At 40.0% G+C, this 27958-nt stretch overlaps 1 protein-coding gene across 2 annotated transcripts in view; it reads left to right on the top strand.

Moving 5' to 3' along the window:
* The first annotated feature begins 11006 nt into the window (after positions 1–11006).
* The window catches only part of shtn3 (shootin 3), a 31031-nt gene continuing 14079 nt past the window's right edge, over positions 11007–27958 (top strand). For both annotated transcript variants that reach the window (XM_066716634.1, XM_066716633.1), the window contains exons 1-5: positions 11007–11442; positions 14998–15058; positions 26961–27055; positions 27208–27370; positions 27561–27658. In XM_066716634.1, coding sequence (XP_066572731.1) covers positions 11359–11442; positions 14998–15058; positions 26961–27055; positions 27208–27370; positions 27561–27658 — 501 coding nt within the window. In that variant the 5' untranslated portion in view covers positions 11007–11358. The remainder of the gene's footprint in view (positions 11443–14997; positions 15059–26960; positions 27056–27207; positions 27371–27560; positions 27659–27958) is intronic.

The following is a 27958-nucleotide window of genomic DNA, read 5'->3' as shown; positions in this document are numbered from 1 at the left end:
GCTGGGCTCTTGTTTTGGGAGTCTCCTCCTCATCACTGACCCAGTCATTCACTCGGTCTGAGGAGGCATCTCCAGACTCCATCTGCTCCCCGAGATCTGCTTCACTCGTCTCACCAGCTGGAGCTGCAGCCTCATTGTGTGACACAGTGCTTTGAACAAGGTCCTGGAAAACACACACAATAAAAATATATATACAGTACTGTGGAAAAATTTTAGGCAAGTGTGAAAATGCTATAAAGTAAGAATGCATTCAAAAATAGACATGTTAATAGATTATATTTATCAATTAACTAAATGCAAAGTGAGTGAACAGAAGAAAAATCTACATCAAATCCATATTTGGTGTGACCCTTTGCCTTCAAAACAGCATCAATTCTTCTAGGTTCACTTGCACACAGTTTTTGAAGGAACTCGGCAGGTAGGTTGACCCAAACATCTTGGAGAACTAACCACAGTTCTTCTGTGGATTTAGGCAGCCTCAGTTGCTTCTCTCTCTTCATGTAATCCCAGACAGACTCGATGATGTTGAGATCAGGGCTCTGTGGGGCCATACCATCACTTCCAGGACTCCTTGTTCTTCTTTACACTGAAGATAGTTCTTAATGACTTTCGCTGTATGTTTGGGGTCGTTGTCATGCTGCAGAATAAATTTGGGGCCAATCAGATGGTATTGCATGATGGATAAGTATCTGCCTGTACTTCTCAGAATTGAGGAGACCATTCATTCTGACCAAATCCCAACTCCATTTGCAGAAATGCAGCCCCAAACTTGCAAGGAACCTCCACCATGCTTCACTGTTGCCTGCAGGCACTCATTCGTGTACCGAACTCCAGCCCTTCAGCGAACAAAATGCCTTCTGCTACAGCCACATATTTCAAACTTTGACTCATCAGTCCAGAGCACCTGCTGCCATTTTTCTGCACCCCAGTTCCTGTGTTTTCATGCATAGTTGAGTCGCTTGGCCTTGTTTCCACGTTGGAGGTATGGCTTTTTGGCCGCAAGTCTTCCATGAAGGCCACTTCTGACCAGACTTCTCCGGACAGTAGATGGGTGTACCAGGGTCCCACTGTTTTCTGCCAATTCTAAGCTGATGGCACTGCTGGACATCTTCCGATTGTGAAGGAAAGTAAGCATGATGTGTCTTTCATTACTGCAGTAAGTTTCCTCGGCCGACCACTGCGTCTACGGCCCTCAACGTTGCCCGTTTCTTTATGCTTCTTCAAAAGAGCTTGGACAGCACATCTGGAAACCCCTGTCTGCCGTGAAATTTCTGCCTGGGGGAGACCTTGCTGATGCAGAATAACTGCCTTGTGTCTTGTTGCTGTGCTCAGTCTTGCCATGGTGTATGACTTTTGACAGTAAACTGTCTTCAGCAGCCTCACCTTGTTATCTGGGTTTGGCTGTTCCTCACCCAGTTTTCTTCCTCCTACACAGCTGTTTCTGTTTCAGTTAATGATTGTGTTTCAACCTACATATTGAATTGATGATCATTAGGACCTGTCTGGTATAATTGTTTAATCATACACCTGATTAAAGTTGGACTAAAGTTAATACCCATTGCAACGACAAAAGAGGTGGAGCAAATCCCCAGCTTTAGTACCATACTAAGAATTAAGTTTGTTGTTATGCTACCAAACGGGAAGTGAAGTCAGTGAAGAGGCCGGGTCTCGACTCTACTAGCAAACCTCTACATGCTAATGCTGCTGCACTTGGCAATGCTAATCGTGTTAAAATGCGAATGCCATATAACATGATATAATGATACATTGATTTTGATAGCATAATTGATAATACATTTTTTGTTTGTGATGTTCATATAATTTAAACTCAAGACGTATTTATGGCACAACAATATATATCAAAAGCTAAATTGCACGTCCCCAAACGAGACTCAAAAACATTATCTAGATGAAACATTTTATACTTTGGTCTGAAATATTTTAAACAAAATAACAAGTTTAATGCACAGGCCGAGGTTCGGACCCGGCACCTCCACACCGCTCCACTGTACAGACTAGCGGTCCCGAGCTGGAGCTCTCAGTGCTGAACAGCCTGCCTGGCCCGGGACTATACCATATTGGCATTTACCACTAAATCGGCTCTAGGTTACATACTATGGAGGGTAATTTGTTCCAAGATTAATAATACATAAATATATACAATAGGAAAGAAAGAAAGAAAGCTTTATGTTTATCTAATTATTTATTGATGTATTTATTTTATTTTTGCACAATCTATTCATCCTTGTATTTCCTCCTATGTCAATCATTCTCAGAGGGTGGATCGATGATCTACTCATTTTGCCTGGTGTTGGAGCGGATAGCTGTCAATTCTCCAAGCGATAACACATTTGCCCGCTATATGTTCTCCCAGCCCCCCTAAATAAGTTGCAACCAAAGACATGTTAAATCCATCGTTAAGCAAATGAATTAACATGCAGGCTTTAGGACCAGCTTTGACAAACCACCAGCATCCCCCCCCCCACCGACAATCCAGTAGACCCCCCACCAGCACCGTGTAACCAGAATCATAGCCGGGGGGGGGGCATCAATACGAGCATTGCATCATCAGATGATGACCATCTGGCCAGTGTGACATCACAGTGGTTCCAGAGTTCTAAACCATCCTCTTTATGCCAAGCATTCCACTGCTGTGCTTACCTGAGAGAGAACGGACGTGTTTTGACTTTGTGTAAACATTGTTAGACAATCCACTATCCTCTACGTAGCGAAAGCCTTTCTATATCATTATTGGTTGTCTGAGTATCTGTTCTGTTAAGGAGAAGCGAGAGACAGACAGACAGAGAGACAGAGAGAGACGGAGGCCCGGTGGGGTGCCATCGGGCCTCAGACTCCCCCGGAGACAGAGATTCCAGCGAAGATGGGGTTTAGGTCATTCCTGCCCTACGCATTACCTGGACTGCTGGCGGTCATAGGCTGGTGGTGGTGGCTGTCACGGAAGAACCAACCCGACGACAGCCACGCCTCAGCCGATGCCAGCCACGTCTCTGCCGACGTTAACCACGTCGATGCCGACGCCAACCACGTCGATGCCGACGCCAACCACGTCGATGCCGACGCCAACCACGTCGATGCCGACCCCTGGCATGTCGATGCCGACCCCTGCCATGTCGAAGCCGACCTCTGGCACGTCGAAGCCGACGCTTGCCACGTCGAAGATGACCCCTGGGATGTCGAAGCCGACGCCTGCCACATCGAAGATGACCCCTGGCACGTCGATGCCGACGCTTGCCACGTCGAAGATGACCCCTGGGATGTCGAAGCCGACGTCTGCCACATCGAAGATGACCCCTGGCACGTCGATGCCGACCTCTGGCATGTCGATGCCGACGCCTGCCACGTCGATGCCGACCCCTGCCATGTCGAAGCCGACCTCTGGTACGTCGAAGCCGATGCCAGCCACCTCGAAGCCGACCCCTGGCACGTCGATGCCGATGTTAACCATGTCGATGCCGACGCCTGCTACGTCGAAGATGACCCCTGGGATGTTGAAGCCGATGCCTGCCACGTCGAAGCCGACGCCTGCCACGTCGAAGATGACCCCTGGGATGTCGAAGCCGACACCAGCCACGGCGACTTCCAATGCCTTGCTGTCCTGGGTCAGGGGACATTTGGAAAGGTATATCCCAGTGACCCGAGTCATGGTCATTATAATGTGGGGCGGCTCCAAGCGATCGGTAATTCAGTCGAGGATGTGGAGAATAGATATTTGCTCGACACCAGTTTCCCATAAACATATTTGTGGACACTTTAGAACTGACGTCCACTTTCTAATCTCTAACAGAAACATTGTCTGTGAGTTATAAGTGCAATTAATGAGGACGTATTTCTAAATGCTTGTGTTGTGAGTGTCGCTCCTGGGCTCGAGAGCGGAGTTTGCCCGTCTTGAATCTGTCTTGCTTTGATAGGTGCTGCTTGCCAAGGCCAGAGACACTGGAGAGAAGTACGCCATTAAAGCACTGAAGAAGGCAGACTATCTCGGCAGTGAAGATTTTGACAGGTATGGCTTTCTTTTGGCTCTAGTGAAGCTTCTGGGTTTCTCAGCAGAGCAAAGATAAATAAAACTCATCATGGTTTTAATGCTTTAGACCAAGGGACCACATTAGCAAGGTCTTCATTGACTTTTTTAACTGTCTTACTCTGCAGAAAAGCTGCCATTTTGTTGCCTCTGTGGACTTCTTCACCCAAGCTGTTGATAAATGTATTTTCAGCTGCTGTCTGTCTTTTGTCTCTCCCAGTCTCATGTGTGAAAGGCGCGTCTTTGAGACGTTAAACAGTGAGCAGCACCCGTTCCTGGTGAACTACTTTGGTGCCTTTCAGACCAGCGGGCACGTGTGCCTCAAAATGGAGTATGTGGTTGGGGGAGACCTGAAGATGGATCCAGACGCGGGCGCGTTTCCTGAGCCCCGGGCCGTGTGAGTGAAACACTGAGCTGCATGGCGTCTCGGTAGAGAAGCTCGCTCTGCCAACAGTAATGATGTTCAACTGTGTACCTATATAATCAGAATTGATTGCAAATTATATTTTATCTGAGCTTTCTTGTTGTTGGTCTCTTTTCTTGAACAGATTTACTGCTGCCTGTGTGGTGTTGGGTCTGGAGCATCTACACAGCCACAAGATAGCTCACAGGTAAGGTCTCACACATCAGCACTTTTTACAACATACAGAAAAGACAAACCCCACCACAACTATTCTCCCATTTCATTTAATTTCTGATAGATGTTGTAAATGATTGATTGTGACTCATAAGAGAAGCCACGTCCTAATATCAATGCAGACATGAACCTGAATGCACACAGTGTGAGACGTGTGTGTTTCCTTTAATGGCTGACAGTGAAACAGTGCTCGTGTTCCGGGCATGTCCTCTCTCTATTCTGCTACCATGTGATTATACTGTATTTTTATTGTAGGGACCTGAAGCTGGACAACCTGTTGCTGGACAGAGACGGCTTCATTAAAATTGCTGATTTTGGGATATGCAAAGAAGGTAAATTACGAAGACAATAGTGTTGATTTCCTCATTTAGCACTATGTATAATTTCCATTTTTACTCCAGTGTGTTGTTCTCGACTCCTCATCATTGTTCTTGCCAGGCATGGGTGCCAGTGATCTCACCGGCACATTCATTGGGACACCCGACTTCCTTGCCCCCGAAGCCCTTACAGAGGAGACCTACACCAGAGCTGTGGACTGGTGGGCACTGGGGGTGCTGCTATATGAAATGCTCATCGGCAAGGTGGGTATTCTAACACAACTTCATTAAACCTGTTGATTTTGCAAATGCCCATCTAAAGGAAAATGTAAACTAATAACTCTAAAAGCTGAAACACAAGCCGGTGTTTAATCTCATACAGTTCTCTCGTGCACACAGAACCGAAAGCACACGCCTGCATTGCCACTTTGTCCACCAGGTTTGGTTCTCGGGAGGATTGCGGTTTCTGCGCAGATGAATTTCACTTCCTATTCTATTATTGATCTTCTTTAATAAGTCATGTCTCAGGTGTGAATTTGGTTGCGCAGTTTACACTATTGGTGTCCGTGTGGCTTTTGCAGTCCTGGGCTCAGATTGTGAATAATTCAAAGGCTCGGTCTGGAGTCACCCTTCAATGCGCTCTCCTGTCTTTCTCCTTGTGCCCGTAGCGTCCCTTCACTGGCAATGATGAGGACGCCATGTTCGAGAGCATCATCAGAGACCCAGTGCAGTTCCCCAGCCACCTCTCCACAGAAGCCACCTCCATCATCACAGGGGTTCGTGTGCCATGTTTTTTCCTCTAGATTGTGCCTCGGTATCCCACTTCCCAACCATAATGAACGCATGTCACTGTTATTGAAATGTGACGGGATTCCTCTCCAGCATCACGTTTCAGCTCTAAGTCCATTGTTGGTGAATAACGTGCCTCTCCTTCTTATATTGAATCATCTGCAGCTGTTGGAGAAAGACCCAGAGTGGCGGCTGGGCACCGGGGAGCGCGGAGTGGAGGACGTCAAGGCCCACCCCTTCTTCAGGGTACGTGGCGCACACAACCGTTTTAGGGCTCTGTCCCATGAAGGCGGCACCCCCTTATCCTTCTTTTCTTCTCTCTCGTTTCAGAGTGTGGATTGGCCAGCGCTGCTTGACAAGAGAGTGACGCCTCCCTTCATCCCCACAATCAGCGAGCGCGAGGCCCTGTGCAGCTCCGCGGCCCCCGTGTTCACTCTGCCCCACAAGCGCAGGGCCCTGACTGAAGAGGAGCAAGAGCTCTTCAAGGACTTTGAATTTGTGGCCGATTGGTTCTAGTGCCAGCGCTGGGGAAAAGAGACAGTCACACAGAGAGAGAGACAGTCACACCAAAAGAGACACAGTCACTCACAGAGAGAGAGAGAGAGACATTGAGATCAACATCAGCTCTCCTCACATGCTTTCAAATGTATTTTTTGGTTAATAATGCACACTAACAATCCCTTCCATAACTTTCACTGAAAATAAGACTGCGTGTGAAAAATGTTACCATGTGCTTTCACAAATCGCACACAAACCTAAGCATCTTTATAATAGTTTTCAGAGAAATCCTGAACAAGGCGTGACTGGGGTGGTTAGTTTCAAACGAGGAGGTAATGTGCCCCGATTAATTTGAGGATTTGGCAGTACGTCCAGCTGGCCTCACAACTGCAGGAGCTCCATATCTATTCAGTCGATCCCATTTTTATTTTTATTCAAGAGCAGGGTTAGGACAGTCTCTTTGGAGTCCAAACGGCTCCTGGAAGAGGGAGAGAGGATCAGTTCAATAGCTGAAGCACAGCTGGTGATGACTTCATGATGGCCGGGGAACTCATTCCCGTCAGCCGTGAAGCCAGCGTCCTGTCACATTATTATTCACAATGTTTTTATTTTATTTGCATCTTTACAAGTTACAATACTGTTTAAAGCTGTTCAATAAAAAATATAATTATAACATTATTGTTGTTGGAATATTTTGAAAAGAAATTCATTTGAAATGTTTACAACTTTCTCTATGTGGCACATTTTGTGAATTTTGTGCGGTAATTATTAAATGTGCACAAAATGTGTTTGAATCATATGAAACCCCTAACATAATGGACTGCATTTGGGAATAGATGTTACAAACACCTTGTTATCTATAGAGAAGGCTGGAACTGATCATTTCAAATTCTTCAGGTTGGACAAGTATCATCATACCTATATTAGAGCCAGAGCTCATAGTCATGGTCCCTCATCACTTTATTGTATGGCAGCAAATAAACAAATATATGCAGATATAAAGAACAATATACCTGTAAGCTATCAATACCAAACTCAGCTATTTGATAGGCAATGTGTGTTGGTGTAGGCAGGTTTAGTGACAAAAGGGAGACACAACAGCAGACACACAATATAATTTTTCATAACATAGAGATTGTGGCTAAATAACTCCATAGGTTGTTTTACTTACTTGAAAGGAAGAAACTATTGAAAGTGCGTGTGTGTGATAAGTAATGTATAATGTTGCATGTAAATGAAATGTATATAGTGTGTATTCCAGTGTTGAATAAAGTGAGAGAAACAGTTCCCTCTCCCCAAATGGGGACGGGTAGCAGCCTCCAAAAAGCTAAAAAAAAAAACCACATTGCCGATTTAATGTAATGGGCACAATGCAAAATGGTTCTGTCCTCCGGCAGCTGATCATAACAGTGAAAGAAAAAAACAGGGTCATGTATAAAAGCAAAATGTAACTATCAAAACTTAATCCAGAAATAATCCTGGAAACAGAACTAAGAATCAAAGATAGAAAACTGCATTAAAACATTTCATTAATACCCTTTTATCCATCTTTACAGTACCTGTTTTGGTAAACAAATTAACTTTGCTGCATGAATTACAAAATACATTTATGTAGAGCTTGCATCTCATACTACAGGAAAGAGTATTAATTACAAAATAAACTTCCCCCAGTCACAATAATAATAATAATAATAATAATAATAATAATAATAATAATAATAATTACACATAATAAGTAGATTAATCTGTGTTATGTTGGATCTCTAAAGCCAAATAACAGCCCTCATGTGAAACACGGTGTAAGGAAAAATAAACCAATGAGTTTATGAGTGTTTACTTTTTAGCGCACACAGCCAGAAGAATCTGTCAGATTATTACTGGAAAGGTTTTTAGTTTTTAGTTTGTTTGTCTAATATCTAATAACTAATATCACAAGTAGTATTGTCCATGCTTGAACAAATAACTTAATCATACATGAAGATAAATATTTACCATTGATGTTAACTGCCTTTTTCAATTCCAGAATATCTGCAGACATAAAATAAAAGACCTCTAATGACCTATGAAATGATGCTGATATTAAGTTTATAACTAATTTAGTTTTCTTTGTATTTGTTTATGTACAATTTGTATGGTTATCAAAGAAACCATTTAAGATCACTTAATTTGGCAACACAGACTCTAACTGCATTGAAATGCATTTCCTAACCCACCCCCAGGACTTGTTTCAAATTAAAGCTAAAAATGAGAACTTTTTATAAGCTTAAAGGTAAAACCAAAAGTATGGCCAAAATTGAATCTGTTATTACAAAATAAGTAGGTATTTAATAGAGGAAATGGTAGAGGTAGACATATTTCTGGATCAACCAAAGTAGAACTAGATACCAGAATATTTATGTAGCCTTTATATAACAGAGTTTACATTTACAAATCTACTTACCAATCCCTTTGGAACAACGGCAATTCCAGATGGGATAGACGTCTAAGAATAGAAAAGTGAAAAGGCCACATAATTAATACCTACATTTATTAATTAACCCAACCCCCTAGCAAACAAACATCAACCCACTGTAACTTTGTCATTTAATTTGCAATGAAGATTAAACACTATTGATCAATCTGTTCCATATTTAATATACTGTTATGTAATAATGAATGGAAAACATTGAAACCAGACTGAAATCCAACATAGTTTCACAATTTTCAGTGTTGAGTGATATTGAGAGTGTTTTATCTTTAAACTATTTACTTGTATCATATATGATTCCCATATATAATTACAGACCAGACCTCTGGTCCTCATGAGTTGGTTAGATTAAAACAGGCAACAGCAAACTGTTAATATATACATAAATAAGCTACACACAGACGGTGATAAATTAAAGGAAAAAACAACAAAGTGTCTCAGTAAGGTGCTGGGCACCACGAGCCGCCAGAACAGCTTCAATGCTCTTGGCACAGATTCTACGAGTCTCTGGACTCTACAGGAGGGATGAACACCATTCTTCCAAAAGATATTCCCTCATTTGGGGTTTTGATGATGGTGGTGGAGAGCCACAATCTCCCATAGGTGTTCAATTGGGTTGAGATCTGGTGACTGCGAAGGCCATAGCATATGATCATTGTCATACTCATCATTGTCACCTGTCTGTATATTATATAGTACATTAATAATAGTAATAAAAGTTGGAAGCATTAGGAAGTGCCCAGATGTAAACATATACAACTTTGTTTGAAGCACATTAAGTGTTTTAGACTCTCCCGTCGTGGGGTGCTGTTCCTGCTGCACACGTCTGATACTATAGCACACACACCAAAGTTAAGAAAGAAAGTTCACCAGCAGTACAGTCGCAATCTGCTAATCTTTCACTATAGTCTTGAGGAACATCATGCTATACAGGATGACATGACTATCATCATCAGCATCATCATCATCAGCTTTATAGAACCACTGCTGGAAGTGCTCTGCCAAGATGTTTCAACATTTTGAGATACACTGATCAGCCATAACATTATGACCACTGACAGGTGAAGTGAATAACACTGATAATCTCGTTATCATGGCACCTGTCAGTGGGTGGGATATATTAGGCAGCAAGTGAACATTTTGTCCTCAAAGTTGATGTGTTAGAAGCAGGAAAAATGGGCAAGCGTAAGGATCTGAGTGACTTTGACAAGGTCCAAATTGTGATGGCTAGACGACTGGGTCAGAGCATCTCCAAAACTGCAGCTCTTGTGGGGTGTTCCCGGTCTGCAGTGGTCAGTACCTATCAAAAGTGCTCCAAGGAAGGAAAAGCGGTGAACCGGCGACAGGGTCATGGGCGGCCAAGGCTCATTGATGCACGTGGGGAGTGAAGGCTGGCCCGTGTGGTCCGACCCAACAGACGAGCTACTGTAGCTCAAATTGCTGAAAAAGTTAACGCTGGTTCTGATAGAAAGGTGTCAGAACACACAGTGCATCGCAGTTTGTTGCGTATGGGGCTGCGTAGCCGCAGACCAGTCAGGGTGCCCATGCTGACCCCTGTCTACTGCCGAAAGCGCCTACAATGGGCACGTGAGCATCAGAACTGGACCACGGAGCAATGGAAGAAGGTGGCCTGGTCTGATGAATCATGAGTTCAAGGTGTTGACTTGGCCTCCAAATTCCCCAGATCTCAATCCAATCGAGCATCTGTGGGATGTGCTGGACAGACAAGTCCGATCCATGGAGGCCCCACCTCGCAACTTACAGGATGTAAAGGATCTGCTGCTAACGTCTTGGTGCCAGATACCACAGCACACCTTCAGAGGTCTAGTGGAGTCCAAGCCTCAATGGGTCAGGGCTGTTTTGGCGGCAAAAGGGGGACCTACACCTACACAATATTAGGCAGGTGGTCATAATGTTATGGCTGATTGGTGTATATAGCTATATAAATGACAATTTCTACAGCTCTGGAAAAAATTAAGAGACCACTCCAAGTTCAGAAATCAATGTTAAGTGGTCTCTAAATTTTTTCCAGAGCCGTAGATTGGAATGAGGAACAATGCACTTTATAGTAATTCGTAATAATAATACAAAATCTTCTTCACCACTAGAATACATGTGATCTACAAGCAATCGGTAAATTGAGTTTGACGCAGGTGGCACACGCATCTCAGGTGGGCATTGTGCGCTATATTTGTGCTCGATCCCTGAGCAGGGCCAGTGAAGGGAGGAGCTGCAGACAAGCACCATTGCGAGGGCAGCCCTGCTCTCCGCTGAGAAATTGAGAAAAGGCCTCGTCTCTGCATCCGGCTGAAACAGCACTGCCAGCAGGAGGGAGGAAAAGCCCTGAGCGCAAGCGGGGTACCGCAGATGCAGGGCGCATGCCCATTGGGTGTAGAGGCGCTTTTCTTCCCATCCAGACGAGACAGAAAGGTGGCTTTCCCCCCCCCGCTGTATTTGGCATCGGATAGATACATTTCTGTTGATCTGTATGTAGAAAAGCTATGCACATTTTTGGTCGCACAAAACTGTAAAGGTTTTGTTCTTCAAACCACCGGCTTTCTATTCCTTTCAGCCCTTTTTCTCCCTGGCACTGAGTGCGTTTGCCTGAACGATGCTGCCTTGTCCGTCTTCTCCGACGCCGGTGAAAGAAAGCGAAGGTGAGGAAGAGAAAGAAGAACAGAAAGTGAAAAAGCAGGTAAGAGAAGCTTTGTGCATTTCATCTTTTTAAAACGATGTCCTTAGGTTTAGGCTATTTAACACTACTGTAATACGTTTTTTTTTTTTTTTCTTCGCTTCGGTTATAACCCCCTAGCTTTTTTTTATATATATATATTTAAAAAATATGTAACAACATACATAAAGCAGTGTGTGGTGTGCATACATAGTATGTATTGATGTAACTGAATTGACATAGAGCTGTCATTTAAGGAAATACAGAAATGTTACGCTCTGCTAGGACACGATATGAGAACCAGCTTGATATTTTAATGACCTAAGACATCTCTCTCCATCTCTCTAACACTGTAGTCCATGGCTTTGTGTGTCTTATGCATAGGGCATATGATCTGAACCACCATACAGCAGGAAATACATATTATTATTAGTATAGGAGCGAAGTTATTAGTATTATCTTGATGGTAATAATGAACACACTATGGGATGAGTCTCTGTAATAGCCTACACACTTACTCCCCTGGCCCTGGACCATGCCAAGTAGACACACAGTAAAACATGCTTCATAGGAAGGAGATGCAAATTGCAGGTATAATATGAGGATTTTCTGTGGATGCATTAAGTAATTGATTTCTTTGAAGTCTTGCATTGTAAGATTAAAGTCTAGACAGGCTATTTGAAAGAGCAGGATTACATGTTAATATCCTCCAGGTACCAAGGTACATTTAGTTAAAGTACATATAATAAATGTATCCAATTGTAAAAGTAGTTAACTAAAGGATACTGGCATTTTTGAAAGAACAGAAAAAATAAAAACATCTGGAATCATGAAACTCTAATAACTCTAATCAGCGCCTTCTATAAGGTATGTCCTTGTGCCATTCGGCCATTAAACCTATGGGTTCAGTTATTAGTATGCAGAGAATACAAAATAGGGTCTGTATCAACCAACTAGCTGTATTAATACTAGCAGCTACTAATGTACAGCAGAACATAATGAAACACTGAGGAAAGGCTGAAATCACTACTGTGCCTCTTTGGATTTTTTCTTTCTTATTTTTTATACTTATCATCTGAATTATTTATCTTTGAAACTGTATTGATGTAGTTCCAAAATGTTGAAGACAAACACAATTGTCAATGCTAGAAACTGGTCAGAAGTTACATTAACGTACATACATTTTCGTTTTTACGTTTTCACTTTACAGTTCCCACCTGCACCACCTTCTGTGTGAGGTTAGGCCTACTTTCAGAAAACCTTTTCCACAAATGTATTGAACAGGGGGGAAGATTATCCATGCAAAATATGTCAGAGTGCAATAGTGGAAATTATCAGAAACTCTGTAGAGGATATTTGCTAAGAGTGCTGCAGTGCTAGAAAGTCAGTCTTTTTTTCCTCCATTTTAAAAACATAAATTTCACTTGTCTATTATATTTTTGTGTGTAAGAGATATTGAAAGTCCAGAATGCCAACTAAATTCAAACTCAGGCACAGTACAAATATACATTGGCGTCAGCTGGTAGAATGTGACAGTTTTCTTTGAAAGACTTTTGAATGTCACTAGATATTAGCAATTCAAGGGCTTGGAGTTTTACATTTCCTTCTTAGTTCAAATAAAAAAAAACTCATTCTCTTTTCTCTAAATTCAAATTTGTGTGGAGGATGTCTGATTAGCTTAGCATGATGCAAGGAATGGCCTACTTTGTCCTGCAATCTTTTACGCATTAAGCGGTTCCTTCCTAGTCAATTATCTTTGCTTTAAATCCATTTTCAAATGAATGCCACACACAGAACAATATCATTCAACCTGCTACTATTCCAATAGCATTCATTATTAAGAATAAAGTAGAGAATACTAAGACAATCTAAACTATTTAACTATCTAAACATTTTGGTAATTAATGCATCACACAACTTTATTAATATGTTAGTTATCGAACCTCCTGTTCCAACCAAATAACAAAATATAGTAGACTTTAAGTTGTTAGCTTCTGAATATGAAATCAAACAAAATAATTGGAAAATGCATGTTTTACAGTGCATTAATAATGATTTCTAAATGCATTTTTCAAAATATTTGAAGCTTTCCAAATTAATTTTACATTTGTGAGCTCGCAGGAATGGACTTGCATTGTTTATTCCTCAAATCGTGTCCCGTATTTACTCGGTGTTTGTGGTGAAATGTTTGATTTGTCTGAATCGTTGAACAGAACCTAAGAAAGAATAGTCTTTTCCAAATCTGTCTTCAATAGATGCATTTTTAATTGGGTCATCTGGGAGATCTAAAGTAATTTGACATGAACATAGCACTTACATTATTACAGTTCTCTGAGTACCACCCATTCATCTCTTTTAGCTCAACTTGCACAAAATGTTCAGATTAAATTCTAATTCTGAATTATTTTGTGTATGCTGCTTGTGCTAATATTTCTAAGCAGGACTAATTCTTAATGTGTCTGATGTTTTATTATGTTTTTTTATTGAATAAAGTGATTAAAGGTCTGTTAGGATTCTGTATTCTTAGCAACAAGAAAACAAATGTTACACTGTGTAATACATATGATTCTTGAAGACTGTTAATTCAAATACTTGATCTCTTCTGACATCCCTCCAACAAAAGGCCAAGTATACAGAGGAGTAGAAGAAACAGAAATATGTATCTGCGTAATTGAAAAGAAAGATAAAAGCATTTGTTCTCAACGAGCCAATCTAAATCCAAGGCTTAATGATCCAAGGATGGTTAGGAAGTATCAATGAAAATGCCTAAGCTTAATGCAGTTTCTGGGATGCTGTTCTAGGCATTTTTAGTTTCCAATGGCAACTATCATTTTTCACATATTTTCATTTGATATTAAATTACATTTTGTGTCCTTCTCGGTCCCAAAATGCCTAGAATTGCAGTAATGCCATGAAAACCTTTCAGGCTAACATAAACTTGTGTATTCAGGAATAGATTAAACATATTTCTCAAGACATTGTGCACCAAAGTAAACTGGGTCAATTCAGGAACATCTCCATAGATAGTACTGGCACACTGACCTAATAATGACTACTGTGTTATTATTTTCATTTGCTTGTATTTAAATAATTGAATTAAAGGTGACTTAGAGCAGATGGGTAGTTTGCAGTGTAATGCTATGATCAATTAATATGTCATACATTTACATGACGTATTAACGGTCTTATGGGCTAAAACTATGAGCACTAGTGTATTAGTATAAAAAATGATTTAAGATTTTACATTCTTCTGCTGCACTCTTTCAAATTGCGAAATTGTGAGTGCAATAATTGGATAAACACATTGTTTCTGTGCCAATCAATGAGAACTGCTCTTAGACCTCGATAATTGGACGCTGCCACAGAGCAGGTAGGCCTCAATCTCACAGCTTGCAGTGGATTGTAAGAACATTAATCTGTGTCTTGTAATGTGAAAAAACCTGCATGAAAAGGACAATGTTCGGAGCTCCGAGCGACATGCTGTTGCCCTCCTAAATGTGAGGGAACAGTGCCCTGGCATCGATTATTTAATCAGGTACTGGTTCCATGTGTCTTTGATGTGCATCTTCTTGTTTACAGTGTAAGAGGCTCACAGCAGAGAGAGATGAGGCTGAGAGACAGCTGAAACACATCAAACGAGGTGAGTGCATGATTTTGCTTTTCTAGCTTTGGTGAAAGGAGAAAGGTGTTCTATGAGTGTGTCTATTAATTTGCAATAATTCACACTGTCTACAACTCAATTGCAATAAATCACAATATTGGAATACACTGAACAGACACAAACAAAACCTCTTATTGTTTTGTTCACAATCACAAATATTTGGCATTGGGTATTGTCCTTCCCACATTCCAAATTTGTTTATGAATGTTTTCAAGGCTTCTTATGTTTTTTAACATAGTGTGTTCTCAAGTGTCAAAATGGAAATGGCGCTCATTGCTTTCGTTTTGATACAGTACAGCAGATTTGTTTTTAGTTCAGTGACTTTCAAGAAGTGTTGCGGTTTACCAAAGCAGTGTACTGCCTTTTTGAAATTTCTATTTCAGTTATCTGACAATGATTTACATTTGGCATTTAAATGTGTTTACAAAGTAATCAGAAATTAGAGCTGTATTAGTGGGATCACTAATCAAAGAAAATTGACACCTTGGAGATTTAACTTTAACCTTTTGTAATGCACTTATAGGATTTTTGGCAGCTTACAAGTACAATGCAGTACATTTTCACATTTGCATTCCTTTCCATGTTTGCCAGGCAAGACATGGTTTTGCGTGTGTCAACAGCTGAAGACTCCTTGAGTTCTGTCTTTAGGGAAATGGTCAGTTAAAGAGGAAGGACAGGAAAACAGATTCAGTGCCCTTGAGACATGCTTATATTCATTCATTCTGATCTATTCCATAACTCTACCATTACAAGTGTCTTTGTGATGATGTCAGTGCCCTTTCACCCAAGGCAGGAAAGCAACAATACCAAAGTGCACTGTAAAAATTAAATTAGTTGATATAGCCTGTGAAGGAGACTTCTGTAACCTATTTTAGTGTGTCTGGTAATTAAACTGCTCTGATTACAACAGCAGCCTTTGTTTAAAATGAGCTCCAGCGCCTAATAAGGCGTATTGACGCACTGAATAAAACGCCATCAACATGCATGGAATTTTTTCGTCTATGCAGTCCTTGAAGAACTCTGGAAAGGTGCTAAATGTGATAATACTGGAGGCTGCCCTGTACCCTGGGAGAGAGCTGTGTGGGCATACTTTACTTTGATTTCCCTGCAACTCCTTTGTCACTGTCTCTGCCCTGAACGGACCCGTCTAGGAATGTTTGAAAAGGTATTTGCTGTTTCCATGGCTACACAGTACATGGCCCTTACAGAGAGTCAGTGGTCAGGGTGCATTTCTGGTAGATGTAATCCAGCCCAGTCACACCCAGAACACCATATTAAAATCCTCCTGAAGTGCCACCACTAATCTTCAGAGTGGAACAGCATGCAAGCACACCAGACGGCTGCAGTTTTGCTTTGTTCTCATTGGGGGCGTACAGTGTGAGTAATATGCAGTGATACAATAATACAGGTTCCCAAAGTCTGTCTGCCTATCTCTTAGCTTTCATAATCAATTACTCTGTTTTTGGTTTCATGTTTATAGTTCTCCGTATTCACGAAAAAAAGGCTGAGTATTTCGTTTCCTTTGTCATCCTTTTTTTCTGCTGTGTCTGTTAAACATGCCATCTCACACACACTGCTGGTGGGCTGTTACAAGACTACATATCCTTCTGATGTGCTCTTAAAACTAATGTGATTATTTAAGTGAAACAATAAGGTTTAAAAAAGGGTTATATGCTTCCTAACCAGAAAATGTGACCTGTATTAATATACACTTTAGTAGTCACAGTTAATAGCAGTATCCACTAACAACAATGTGCTTTGAGACATATTTTATATTTAGGAAATGCCAGTTTTCTCTCCACCTTCTCTCATTCTTTTTCTCTTTCTATGTGTCCCTCTCTCTATATATATAGATGCAAAAAATATGCAGTTTGTATATGGTATCATGTTTAATAAATTAAATTTCTGTAGCAAACAGTTCTACAAAACAAATTGTCACTGTCCTTTTGTGCCTTCAGTTGCAAAACAAGAAACTACCACCAACTCAAAATGGAAACCATTATACTACAGTCCTTGAGTCTTTTAAACCGGTACAACCTCTCAGGAGGGAGAGCAGACAGTGGCAAGTGCTTTACTCATCCCTGTGATGTTATTTTATTGAATTATTAAAATCTCCAATTATAAATTATTCATCGTTAGAAAATGAATGTCTGTTCCTGTATTACACTGCTCCATTGTGGCTCGCGGAGGGTGCTTGTTACCTGCTACTGTATTTTTCATGGGCGCATTACTTTCTAGTGACTGTAGAAGACGGCTTTTTACACCAGCCTGGCGTTATCTCCAAAGTTAAGGCTGAGGGCTAATTGAGGTGCTCTATTTCAGAACGGGAAAACAGATCTCCTTCATGCAGAGTAGGCCTGTAATGTCGAGATTGAGGGAGAGAGCATTGCCCATCAGACCTCTAAACAGTGTATTCCATTACCATTATGGGACAAAACAAACGGATGAACCGTTTTATTTTATTTTTACTTTTCGCATATTGCATGTTGTACATAGGTTTTAATTATGCACTTATATTTAAGTAATATCAGATAAGATATGCTTTTATAGTTTCTTATTGTTTTTAACTCAACAGCTCCACATGAATAACAGTAACACAGAATATGAATTACTACAGCTGGGTGGTTGATGAGTCTAGTCACAGGTGATAAAAAGGTTATTTGCCTAGACAGAAAGTGTATTCGTATTTGTGCTGTGGTTCAACTAAACAGTTCCCAACAGAATAGAGGGTACTGTTGTTGATAGTAAACTAAATGTTGGTGGGTGCAGTACTTATATCATAATAGCTATACAGTAAAACAAGATACATTGTTATTGACTTGACTGCTACTGAATCCATTATTGCTCTTGTAGACTGTTAAGTCATCAAGCTATCCTCTTACCTCAGGAAACACATTCCTCCAAAAGCTGAATGATCCAAATAGGTTGTCTGACCTAGATACAGCAAATGGCATTGATAATTTCACTATTGGCTCCATATTACCTTTGCAAATGGTGTGTCTCTCTCTTTCCCATGAATCAATACATGCCTGTCTCAAATCTGCTAAGTGTGACTCTTCCTCTCCCATGAGTCTGACTTGGGGAAGAAAGGATACAAATAATTTGTTTAACAAGCTCACTGGATCACTCTGCCTCCCTCCTCCACCACCACTGACAAATACATTGTTGGTGGTGGAAGACCAAGTCGCTGGAAATATTGGCCACTTCTGACCAATTTATAGTCAACAAAGAAGGCTGCTGTCGTATAAGACAATACTACTCTTTGTATTCCTGAAGTTTTTTGTGGAGGTATTTCTAAAACAACAGAGCTTTACAAGAACTCAAAGAGTATTTGAGAACCGCAGATTCAGTGACTGGTGTGTAAATTGTATAGCAGCTGTGTCCATCCCTAGGCAACCTTGGGAGTCCAGGCTATGTTTCAATTCCCTTAATGCCCATGCAGGCTTGTACTTCAGTATGAATGTGTCACAACGTCAGTCAAGTTCTCATTTTCAAAGTTGATGTCTTAATCTGTCCCTTTTCTCCTGTAAAAGGAGCTTTGCTCACCACTGGAGCCTAGTGGATTCGGTTCAAATTCCTTATGAAGTCTATGATGTATATTTAATAAAACCTGTTGTTAATTTCCAGGGCAATGTTTTAGGAGGCCTAAATATTTGATGCATAATTGCGTGTAAGGAAACTTGAAGTTATGGTAAATTAAATACAACAGGGAACTCGAGGACTCACCACTAACAGCATTTGACAGGTTTCTTGGGAAGGACTCTACCAGTAGCAGACATGCTTTTCAGACTATTTGAGCTGAGATATATAAAAAAGTCAGCAATCTACCTCTTCATATTTGCATTTTAAATAAGAGTAATGATGCGTTTTTTAATTGTGATTTTAGACTCAAGCAGAGCTATATGCAGTGTAGTTATTCTATTTACAAGCTGAATTTGGCTCTTGTCAGTTGCAGGAAGCCCATTTCCATGCCTTTATTGAATCCATATTTTTCCTTTGTGAGGTTTGCAGTTCATGCCATGTTGAACATGAAGTACTTACTGACCTAGAATCGCAGCACAAGACAGCCCCCTGAGCACAAACCTGGAGCTACTCATTCGGTTGGCAAATCGAGAAGAAACAAGATTCCTCCAACAGGGCTAGGGGATCATTTTTGTTCTGGGTGCTACAAGCCTCTTTTTGAGTCACATATTGTGTGCCCAATCAGCATTTCAGTCAAGATTTTCTATTTCAGTGTAGAAATTATCAATGGTGTATCATTGAATGGTGCAGATCTAAATGTTAACAAAAAGCATGAATGTTGTTCTATTTCACTTAAGAATTCCCTTAAAGTAGGATTCTTTTAACAACATAAAGGAAATACTTAAACTGAAAATGGTCAATGAATAACGTAAATATTGGTGTTGGTAAGAAAATGCATATCTTAGATTAAAAAGCCACATAGTCCACTCTAGGCAGGACTATGTCTCTGGACCAACCTGTTCCTGTCAACATGACATTGTTTTTTTTATGTTCCCAGGTGAATCCAATGAATCTCCATCCCGTGGCTTTACATATTATGTTTGATGTGTCATTTTTGTGTGTGAGAAGAAGGATGCAGGGTTCTGGATTTAGGCCCAAATATACCTTTCCCGGATTGTGTTACATTTAAATTATTCATGGTTGTGGCAGGCTCTCCTTGATGCTGAGTTGGTGAAATATTTGCTTGACACAGACACATGCTGTTCACTGTATGGGATACAATCACTCATACTATTAGTCCCAGGTCCAAAACAGTGTAATTTATTCAGTGTTTACAGTTCAACAGGTTGCTGTTTGCCTTCACCATCTTAGTTTGTATTCACCATTTTTGTTTTTCACTAGCACTTTGCACAGCTACAATCTAATCCTCCTTGACCAGATATGATGCGTATCCTAGGGTCAAAAACATGGGGTTTGTTCTTATACCTGCTCTGAAATATTCAAATTAAAAATTCAGATGAAGTTCTGTAAGTAGAAATTTAATGATGAAGGAAAATAGTTCGTTTTGAGGTATAGTATGAACATTGTCAAGATACTAGGATGTATTATGTATTAAGAAATAGTTATAATCCATGCATTCATATTTTAATATCTTACACTTAACTGGCAATGTGGTTTGAAGACAGGACTTGTACATTGCATTCACTCAAAGATGTGTTTTTGTTACATGTATTTCTGGCAACATATGTGCACCAGACGCCAGAGGAAGCTATTTGGCCTGTCTTACATGTTTGGTTGCAAGTAGGTTTTTGATGTACAAACTCCATCTTGGTTTTCCTTCAAGGATCTGAAGTAAACCACATCAGTTTCCCAGCTTTGTTGAACACTGTCCAGAATATATTTGCAATTCATTTTCATGTTTTTTGCTGTGGATCTGGTTTGTGTGTTTTAAAAGGCTTTAAAGTTGAAATATCTTTAATGATTCTAAATTCTCATCTTATCCATCCCATCCATCCCTCCTTCTCTTGTTTTTAAGTTTCACAGATGTATTCCATATTAAACAGGACATGTGAAAGCTGACTTCTTCTATAATAAATCTGTCCAATTCTCTGCTCTAAAAAACCCAACTGTTCTTATATTTATTTATATTGATTGCTAGATACATCACATTTTTATATGACAACCCAGAGTCACAATAATACTGTCTCTTACATAATTTATAATTAACATCTACAAGTACCAGACTACGACAGACATCTCCCATTTCCATGAGGAATATTGTTTTTTTTAACTAGACATGGAGACATACACTCAACTAATTTCTTTATAAAGGAGAAGTATTAGGTTATGTTGAAGCCCTTATTTAATAATGCTGTCAAGACAAAAGCAAAAAGCAACATTCTCTTCTTCAGATAGCAGAAAGACAACCAACCAACCAAACAATCAAGCCTATTTTCATTAAAGCAGACATTGTTACAAACAAGATTACATTTCTCCCACCAGATGTTTCATCATTAGAGCCCTGGGTTCTGTCCTGAGTGAAAACATGGATGGGCTGGAGGTTCAACAATTCAAAATGTTGCATCAGCGGTTCATTTTAGGTGCTGACTTCAGCATTCTGACAAAATGATGAAGTGCATAGAGATAAACCTAGGGCCCAATTACACAGGAGCGCAACACAGCGAGGGAGCAAACATTTCCTTCCATATCTGTAATTGCTGGAACAAAGCCATCTCTGCCTGGATGCCCTAAACCCACTGGGTGTATATATATTTGCCAGTAGCTTGTTCAGCCTATTTAATATTGAATGATTAATTGAATATTTATATTAGAAAACGGTGGTCAGTGTTTATCCTACGAGTTGACAGGTCTGCAGAATAATTTGGCCGACATTCTTTGTATATTTCGCAGACCATTTTCATTGGTAGCTGTATGTCTCAACGATAAACTAGCCTTTTAGTGGCAAGTTTAATCGAGAAGCACATTTTTTTAGTTCTGCTGAGGATGGACTTGTTGTTTCAAAGATGTATATCCTATAGTAATCTATACCTTCGTTCTAGCAACAGGAGTACTCAAATATCAGGCACTCAAATAGCGTTTTGTCAATATCAACTCTTTCATTGTTGGACTAAGTGATAAATAATTGAACGGTGGATTTCATAATGATGAACTTTCAATAGACTACCAGGCCTTTCATAGCAGTAGTGCAAGTGTATGGGTTGGAAGACAGGATAATAAAATGCATTATATAACATGATAAGGTGAACCATGTTAAATTTTAATTGTCTGTATAACAGCCCTCATTTCATAAAGGGTACATTTGAGATAAAGTGACTGGTCTGTGGCCCATAGTTAACTGTCAGACCAACAAATGAGCAATCAGAGCTTTCTGTAGGGATTTTAATTGCTAGACAAATTAAAGTGTCAAAGCAATAAATAATTCTTCATATTCTAAGTAAACCAGTTGTAACTGTTGCATCATGGGTTGGAATTTAATGTAAAGGTCGAAGGTCCAGCAAATAGTTCCACTATACCTAAAAAGTGAGTATACAACTACCAACAGAATGTCTTTTTGTTTTTCACCTGAATTGTGGCTTAAGTTCAATCATCATTACAAAATATAAAAGGTTACTGAATCAAAACGAGTATTTCATTATACGGTTTGCTTTCCAGATACTCAACAATACAATTCCAGCAACCTCAAGACAAAGCAGTGTAAACAAGTAAACAGTAAAGTAAACAAATATGCATGGTTTTACCAATTTCAGTATATCATCAACACAAGAAGCTTAGAAAAGTTTTTAAGAATGAAAATGTATTCCAGCAGAGACTCAGGCAGAGACCACTTTTTGTTTTCGATACTAATTTGGGGTCTTTTCTCTTGATGTCTTCCCTCTGCTTATCTGGGACTTCCCAGTGGAAGGCAACAACAGAGCAAGGAACTTTGGGACATGCACCTCTTCCCAAAGCACTCAGATCAATATTTCAGTGTCAGAACAGCCAAACGATAAATTTCAGGAAAGACTGCTTCTAGTAAAAGACATCCCTGGAGGGATGCTCTTTTAGATGTGTCTTCATGAATAATTCAATGACTGTTATAAAATGGAAAAAAAAATCTTTCACATTTTTAATTACTGCTGCATAATACATATATAAATCATTTGTGTCGATTACAATTCAAATGTACCCTTTCTTTCATGCTTCTGGCTTAAAAGATGTCTATGAATTTTGAACTCTTTATTTTTACCTTTAATTGACACTGAGTTGAAAACAGAAGGGCCTGTCTCCAGCAGACATACCTTAAAGGCCCACAATTTGTGTGATGTGAACTCTGATAAGACACAAGCTTTGATATCTGATTTTAGACCCAGAGTGGAGGGCATCCAAATAATAACCCACATTCACTCTTGTTTGGAGCGCATTCTATTTGTATGAGGCACTTAAACAGAGAACATTGTTTGCATGTTAAAAAAAAAAAAAAACAGTTATCTGTAAATAGGTCTGATAAGATTTTTTTTTGGACTACATTGTAAAGCATAAAGAAGGCTAAAACATTGTATTAATGTATGTGCCAATCAATCTGTCAACCAACCAAGCAATCAATTAATCAATACATGTGATTGAAACCTCTCTTTGAGGTTATGTTTCAGTGTTGTCATAATTTTAATGCTACATTATTAATGGAATATTGTAGCCACCTTTTCCATGTGTATTAGTTGTGGCCTCATAAACTTCGGACTTGCACAATAACACATGTCAAAAAGTGTATGTGAAATCACAAATATGTAATTAAATAAATACATGCTTACCATGATACATACATACATAGGCTATGTAATGTACATGTGGGTTTTCATATAATTTTGTTTTATCTTTGTATCTGTTTAATGGGCAGTGATAGGGCTACTTAAGGAAGTCCTTTTTATGAGCAGTAAATGATGAAGGCAGACAGTCTTATGGGGAAATGTCACTTCTAGTTTTATAGCAGCTGGGCTCAGCTGAAGTTGCTGAAAGAAAAGACTGCTTTCACTGGTAATAATTGACAGGGTGTGAAGAGGTGTCTGTGGGTTTATGGACCGCAAACCTGTCAGACATCATTTGTATTGCTGCGAAGGGAAGCATATATCCTAATAAACCTTATTTCAGCACAATGTGCTTATTATTTCCTTTTTAAGAATACAATTTCACCTTTATTATTAGTTCATAATATTCTCCTGCCTCTCTTTTGTTTTGAATGTGAAGGGCTTGACTTCATACACAGCATGTGAGTCTAACAGCAGATTAATACTAAAAAGCAGTAGAAAAACATTTGTACTTCCCGCTGCCTGTGGTTCCAATGAAACTGAAACCTTTGAAACTGAAACAGCAGCTGTCTGTATTAAGTAACAAATACATTTCATTTTGCAAACTTTCATTGAAACAGCCCATTGTTAACACTACATAGATGACAATGTCTGATCTCTCTGGTGAAGACAGCCCCTAATGCCTGAAACTGAAGAAGTTGATTGGTTTATAAAAGTGCCGACTTGGCTTTTGTGGCGCTCCAGCCTACTCCACTGTTTCGCATTGCAAATAAACCCTGCATTATGCCTTGTCCTTTTCATTGCCCTTATTCTTATCAGCCCTAAGCAAGTCTGCATTTTATTCTAGGGTTGATATCAAACTCTGTCTGGCATTTCTTCAAACAAAACCTTTTTTGTTCACCCTCAAAGCCTGAATTGCAGGGGGAATAAGCAGTGTTGTATTAAACTTTCCAAACCAGAAGAATATTTAAATTGAAATGTGGCAGTAGCTCAGTAAGGTTTTTCTTTTAGATTCTTCTTCTTCGAGCAGGTCAAAGCTGATCTTTCCTTCAATGCTGATTTGCTTTTATTTCCAGAATAAGGTGTGAGGGTGTTCTGTTGTGTTTTTGTAATGAGATATCTGCTTACAATTGCATCTTACAGATGGTGTGGGTTGAATTCATTTGATAGGTCAAGATTCAAGTTTTGTCGTTTTCTTTTTTACATTCATAGCAGACAAAAAAACAAATGAAAAGGTCATTTCACATTGCAATTACAACATAATTAATCAATGGAAACCTCAAAGGTAAACCTAAATGCCTCATTTATCCTGTCCCTAATGAAATGTCAGAATTGCAGCAGGATGAGTGCAATGCTAATTATATGTAGGTCAGCAGCTAGTGCTCAGAATAGAAAACTCCTTCTCCAACACCTACCCTTAATGTTGAGTCAGGGAAACAATGGACTGCACTCCCTTAAGAAGCAGTGACATCAGCAATAGACTGAGATCTATTTGTTCTTCAAATTCCTACCCCAAATAAGTCCACACAAGACATGAGGGAATTCATGTATCCTTGTTGTGCTTCAGCAACAAGGAACAATAGCATTAAGCAGATGCAGAGTGTCTTGCTTTGTTACATGATCTACACACCAGGCTGTTAAAATGACATTGCAGTCACTTCGTCACCAACGCGTAACACAAGAGTGCAAGAGAATGGCACCAGGGGAAATTGTAACACAATGGGACACATTCTTTAAAATTTTAAACAAGGTATATTGACCTAGATTGGTTACCAGATTATATATTGGGCTGGTACTGCATGCACATATTCTTTATAGCTGATGTTGTGCGGTTCAAGGAGTCATCTCTATGCCAGAGCCATCCTTCTGACTAGTTATACAAAGGGAAATCGTTACGTAAGTCTATATTTTATTGTATTTGTCTCATTAGGATGTATGACCTATTCCTTCTTGATGATAAAGTGTCTAAAACGGGAAACATAATTGCACAGGAAACATTGTCTGATTGATTTAAAGCATAACGGAAGAGTTTTTGTTCAGAGTGGTCTGGCTTTGGTCTGGAAAAAGGTACAACACTTCATATTTTACTCAACAGAGTACTGAAGCACACTGTCCACACATAGTGAAAAGGAGACTATTATTCAGGGGGAACTTAGAGTAGAGCCGTAAACAAGGATACAATACCATGTGCCATTCAACCTCTGAGATCTGAGAAGTTTTCTGTTCCACTCCTTCTGTCCCAGCCTCTTCTGAGGAGCTGAGTTAGTGATCCATGACTTTCACAGTTGTAACCGGAGGCCATGCAGATCAAATGTATTGCATTGCAGTTGCAATATACCTTAACTGATTCAGCCTCTTGCTTATAACACGCTGTGTCAATTTGAAGCATCTGATAACGGCACAAGAGGCCAGGCAGAGGAGGAGACTTCTTAATTAACTATCACTGTCTTTCAGCACCTGCTGGATTGCATGCCTCCATAATTCAGATACAGCAAGCTAAATGAGCACCGAAAAAAAAATGACACTTCATCCTCGTCTTTAGATACAAGCAATCAAACAAAAACCCAAATACATCTAATTTGGCTGTTTTATTTGATTTCAGTATCACTCCTGCCATTTATTGATCGGATTCTGTCATCTTTGACTGTGACCACAGACACTCAAGAAGATCCAGTTTGTTTCCTGATGGGATTGGCAGGAAACTTTGATGTGGCAGCAGTGCAGGCTGCACTCTGGGATTATATCTCCTGCTGTCTGACTCACTTAAGGAGATGGGACAGCCAGGCAGTCTGGGCACAGGAACAAACACTGCAGACAGCTAACTCCATCTGGTCAACAAATAGGATTTAAAAAGCAAAGCTTCCTCAGAATCACTTTTTCTCCTACGTACATTCCGGAGCATGACTAAAACAGCTGGTGCTATGCGGTTTATAATAATAATAATAATAATAATAATGCTGATGATAATATGAATTAATTTAAGAATGTTAAATGACTCATCCCCTCAGGGTGTTTGATTCGAACAGAATATCAGTTGATTGGAGTTGCAATGTATGGGGGAAGTATTTGCAACATCTATGTGGAGCTACATGCTCATCAAAGGAAGCTTTATAGTGATAGCAGAAATAGAAATCAAATAGACATTTTGCTTTCCTCTTCAAAAAGTGGACCTTATGCCAACATAAAAACATTTATATGACTTATTTGTTTTATTTAACTTTTTGTTTACTTTCTCAACCAATTTTGAAGAAAGAGATGTATAGATGGAAAGATGTGTTCTCAGTCAGTCTGAGCTTGAGAAACGTGATTGGCATCTCTGTTGTAATTAACCTTTGGTCTTTTGCCATCTCCCACAGTCCCAAATTTAAGAAAGTCTGCAGATTTGTTTTTGGAGCAATTCCAGTTTTAATGTCTCTCCATTGTGTATATTTAATGTTAAATATGTACAAATTAAAAATAGCTCAACTAGCACTCATTGCTCATGTGGTTAACCAAGTTGAAATGCAACCCTAAACATGACATAAGACTAAACTGGCAAACTAACCTAGACCTAGCCATTCTTCTTTTTAACCCCAAGCTACAAACTGAATATTTATAAGTTTCTGTGTTTTTTTTAGTTTCCCAAATGGTTATCGAAGAAGTAAGCGTATTGCAGACCCAGCTGGAGATCGAGAAGTCCTGCAGAGAAAATGCTGAAGCCTTGGCCACAAAGGTGAGCAAACTGCTACTTCAGTTTTGGTTGCACGAATTAGCACACACTGTACTCACAGTGGCTGTTATAGTACAAATATGAAAATAAACGAAATACCATCGAAGTTGGTATTCTCTCTGAATTTAACAATTACTCCTCTGCTTTGTTTGCAGCTGAACTGTGAGAACAGGAAGCTGAAGTACCTGAGCTTGAATACAAGGCCCTGTTTGGATGAACTTCTCCCCAGTATTTCAGACTGCATTGCCCTGGAAGAGGAAGCAGAGCCCCAGGACCCGAGTCCCGACCCTTATACCCAGTACCAGCAACAGGTCAAAGGTAGGCTTGACAACACCAACAGATATGGAAATGAAAAGCAATGTGGATGCAGTTGCACATCGAGAAGAGTTTGTACTTATGAAAACCCTGTGAGTCACCAGTCAGGCCGTGGTCAGCTCACGCAGGTGTATGTGCGGTGACGTGTTTGTCCCCAGTGCTCCCGCAGTGACATGCTTGCCGTGCATTTCAGATCTGCAAGAGACTGTGAGCACTCTGCTGGATGAGAAGAAACAGTTTGCCTGCCAGCTGCAAGACCAGAGGAGCCAAATCGAAGAGCTGACTGCACGTGTGAGTGCCGGCCACACGTTCATAACGTGAATGGAAAGAGTTTCCATTAAGGCAGTCTTCTCTGGAGGAGCAGGGTGGTGGAGGGGGAGCTGAATGAGCAGAGCGAGCCTCCCAGCATGTAATGGATGGGGACTCAGCTGAAAATAGTCTTAAGCTGTGTGGCTTCATGCTGCCTAGTTGGTTTTTTTAAGTATATATAGTCTGACGGTTTTATTTGCGCATCTGAAGATCCTTGTTAAAAAAGAAAAATACTGTAAAGAGTGTAATGACTGGCTAAATGAAACAGAACTCTCTGTGACA

This window comes from Amia ocellicauda, chromosome 11 (assembly GCF_036373705.1).
Source record: "Amia ocellicauda isolate fAmiCal2 chromosome 11, fAmiCal2.hap1, whole genome shotgun sequence".
Lineage (NCBI taxonomy): Eukaryota > Metazoa > Chordata > Actinopteri > Amiiformes > Amiidae > Amia > Amia ocellicauda.
Note: the sequence above shows the minus strand (reverse complement) of the source record. Positions and strands in the feature narration are given on the sequence as shown.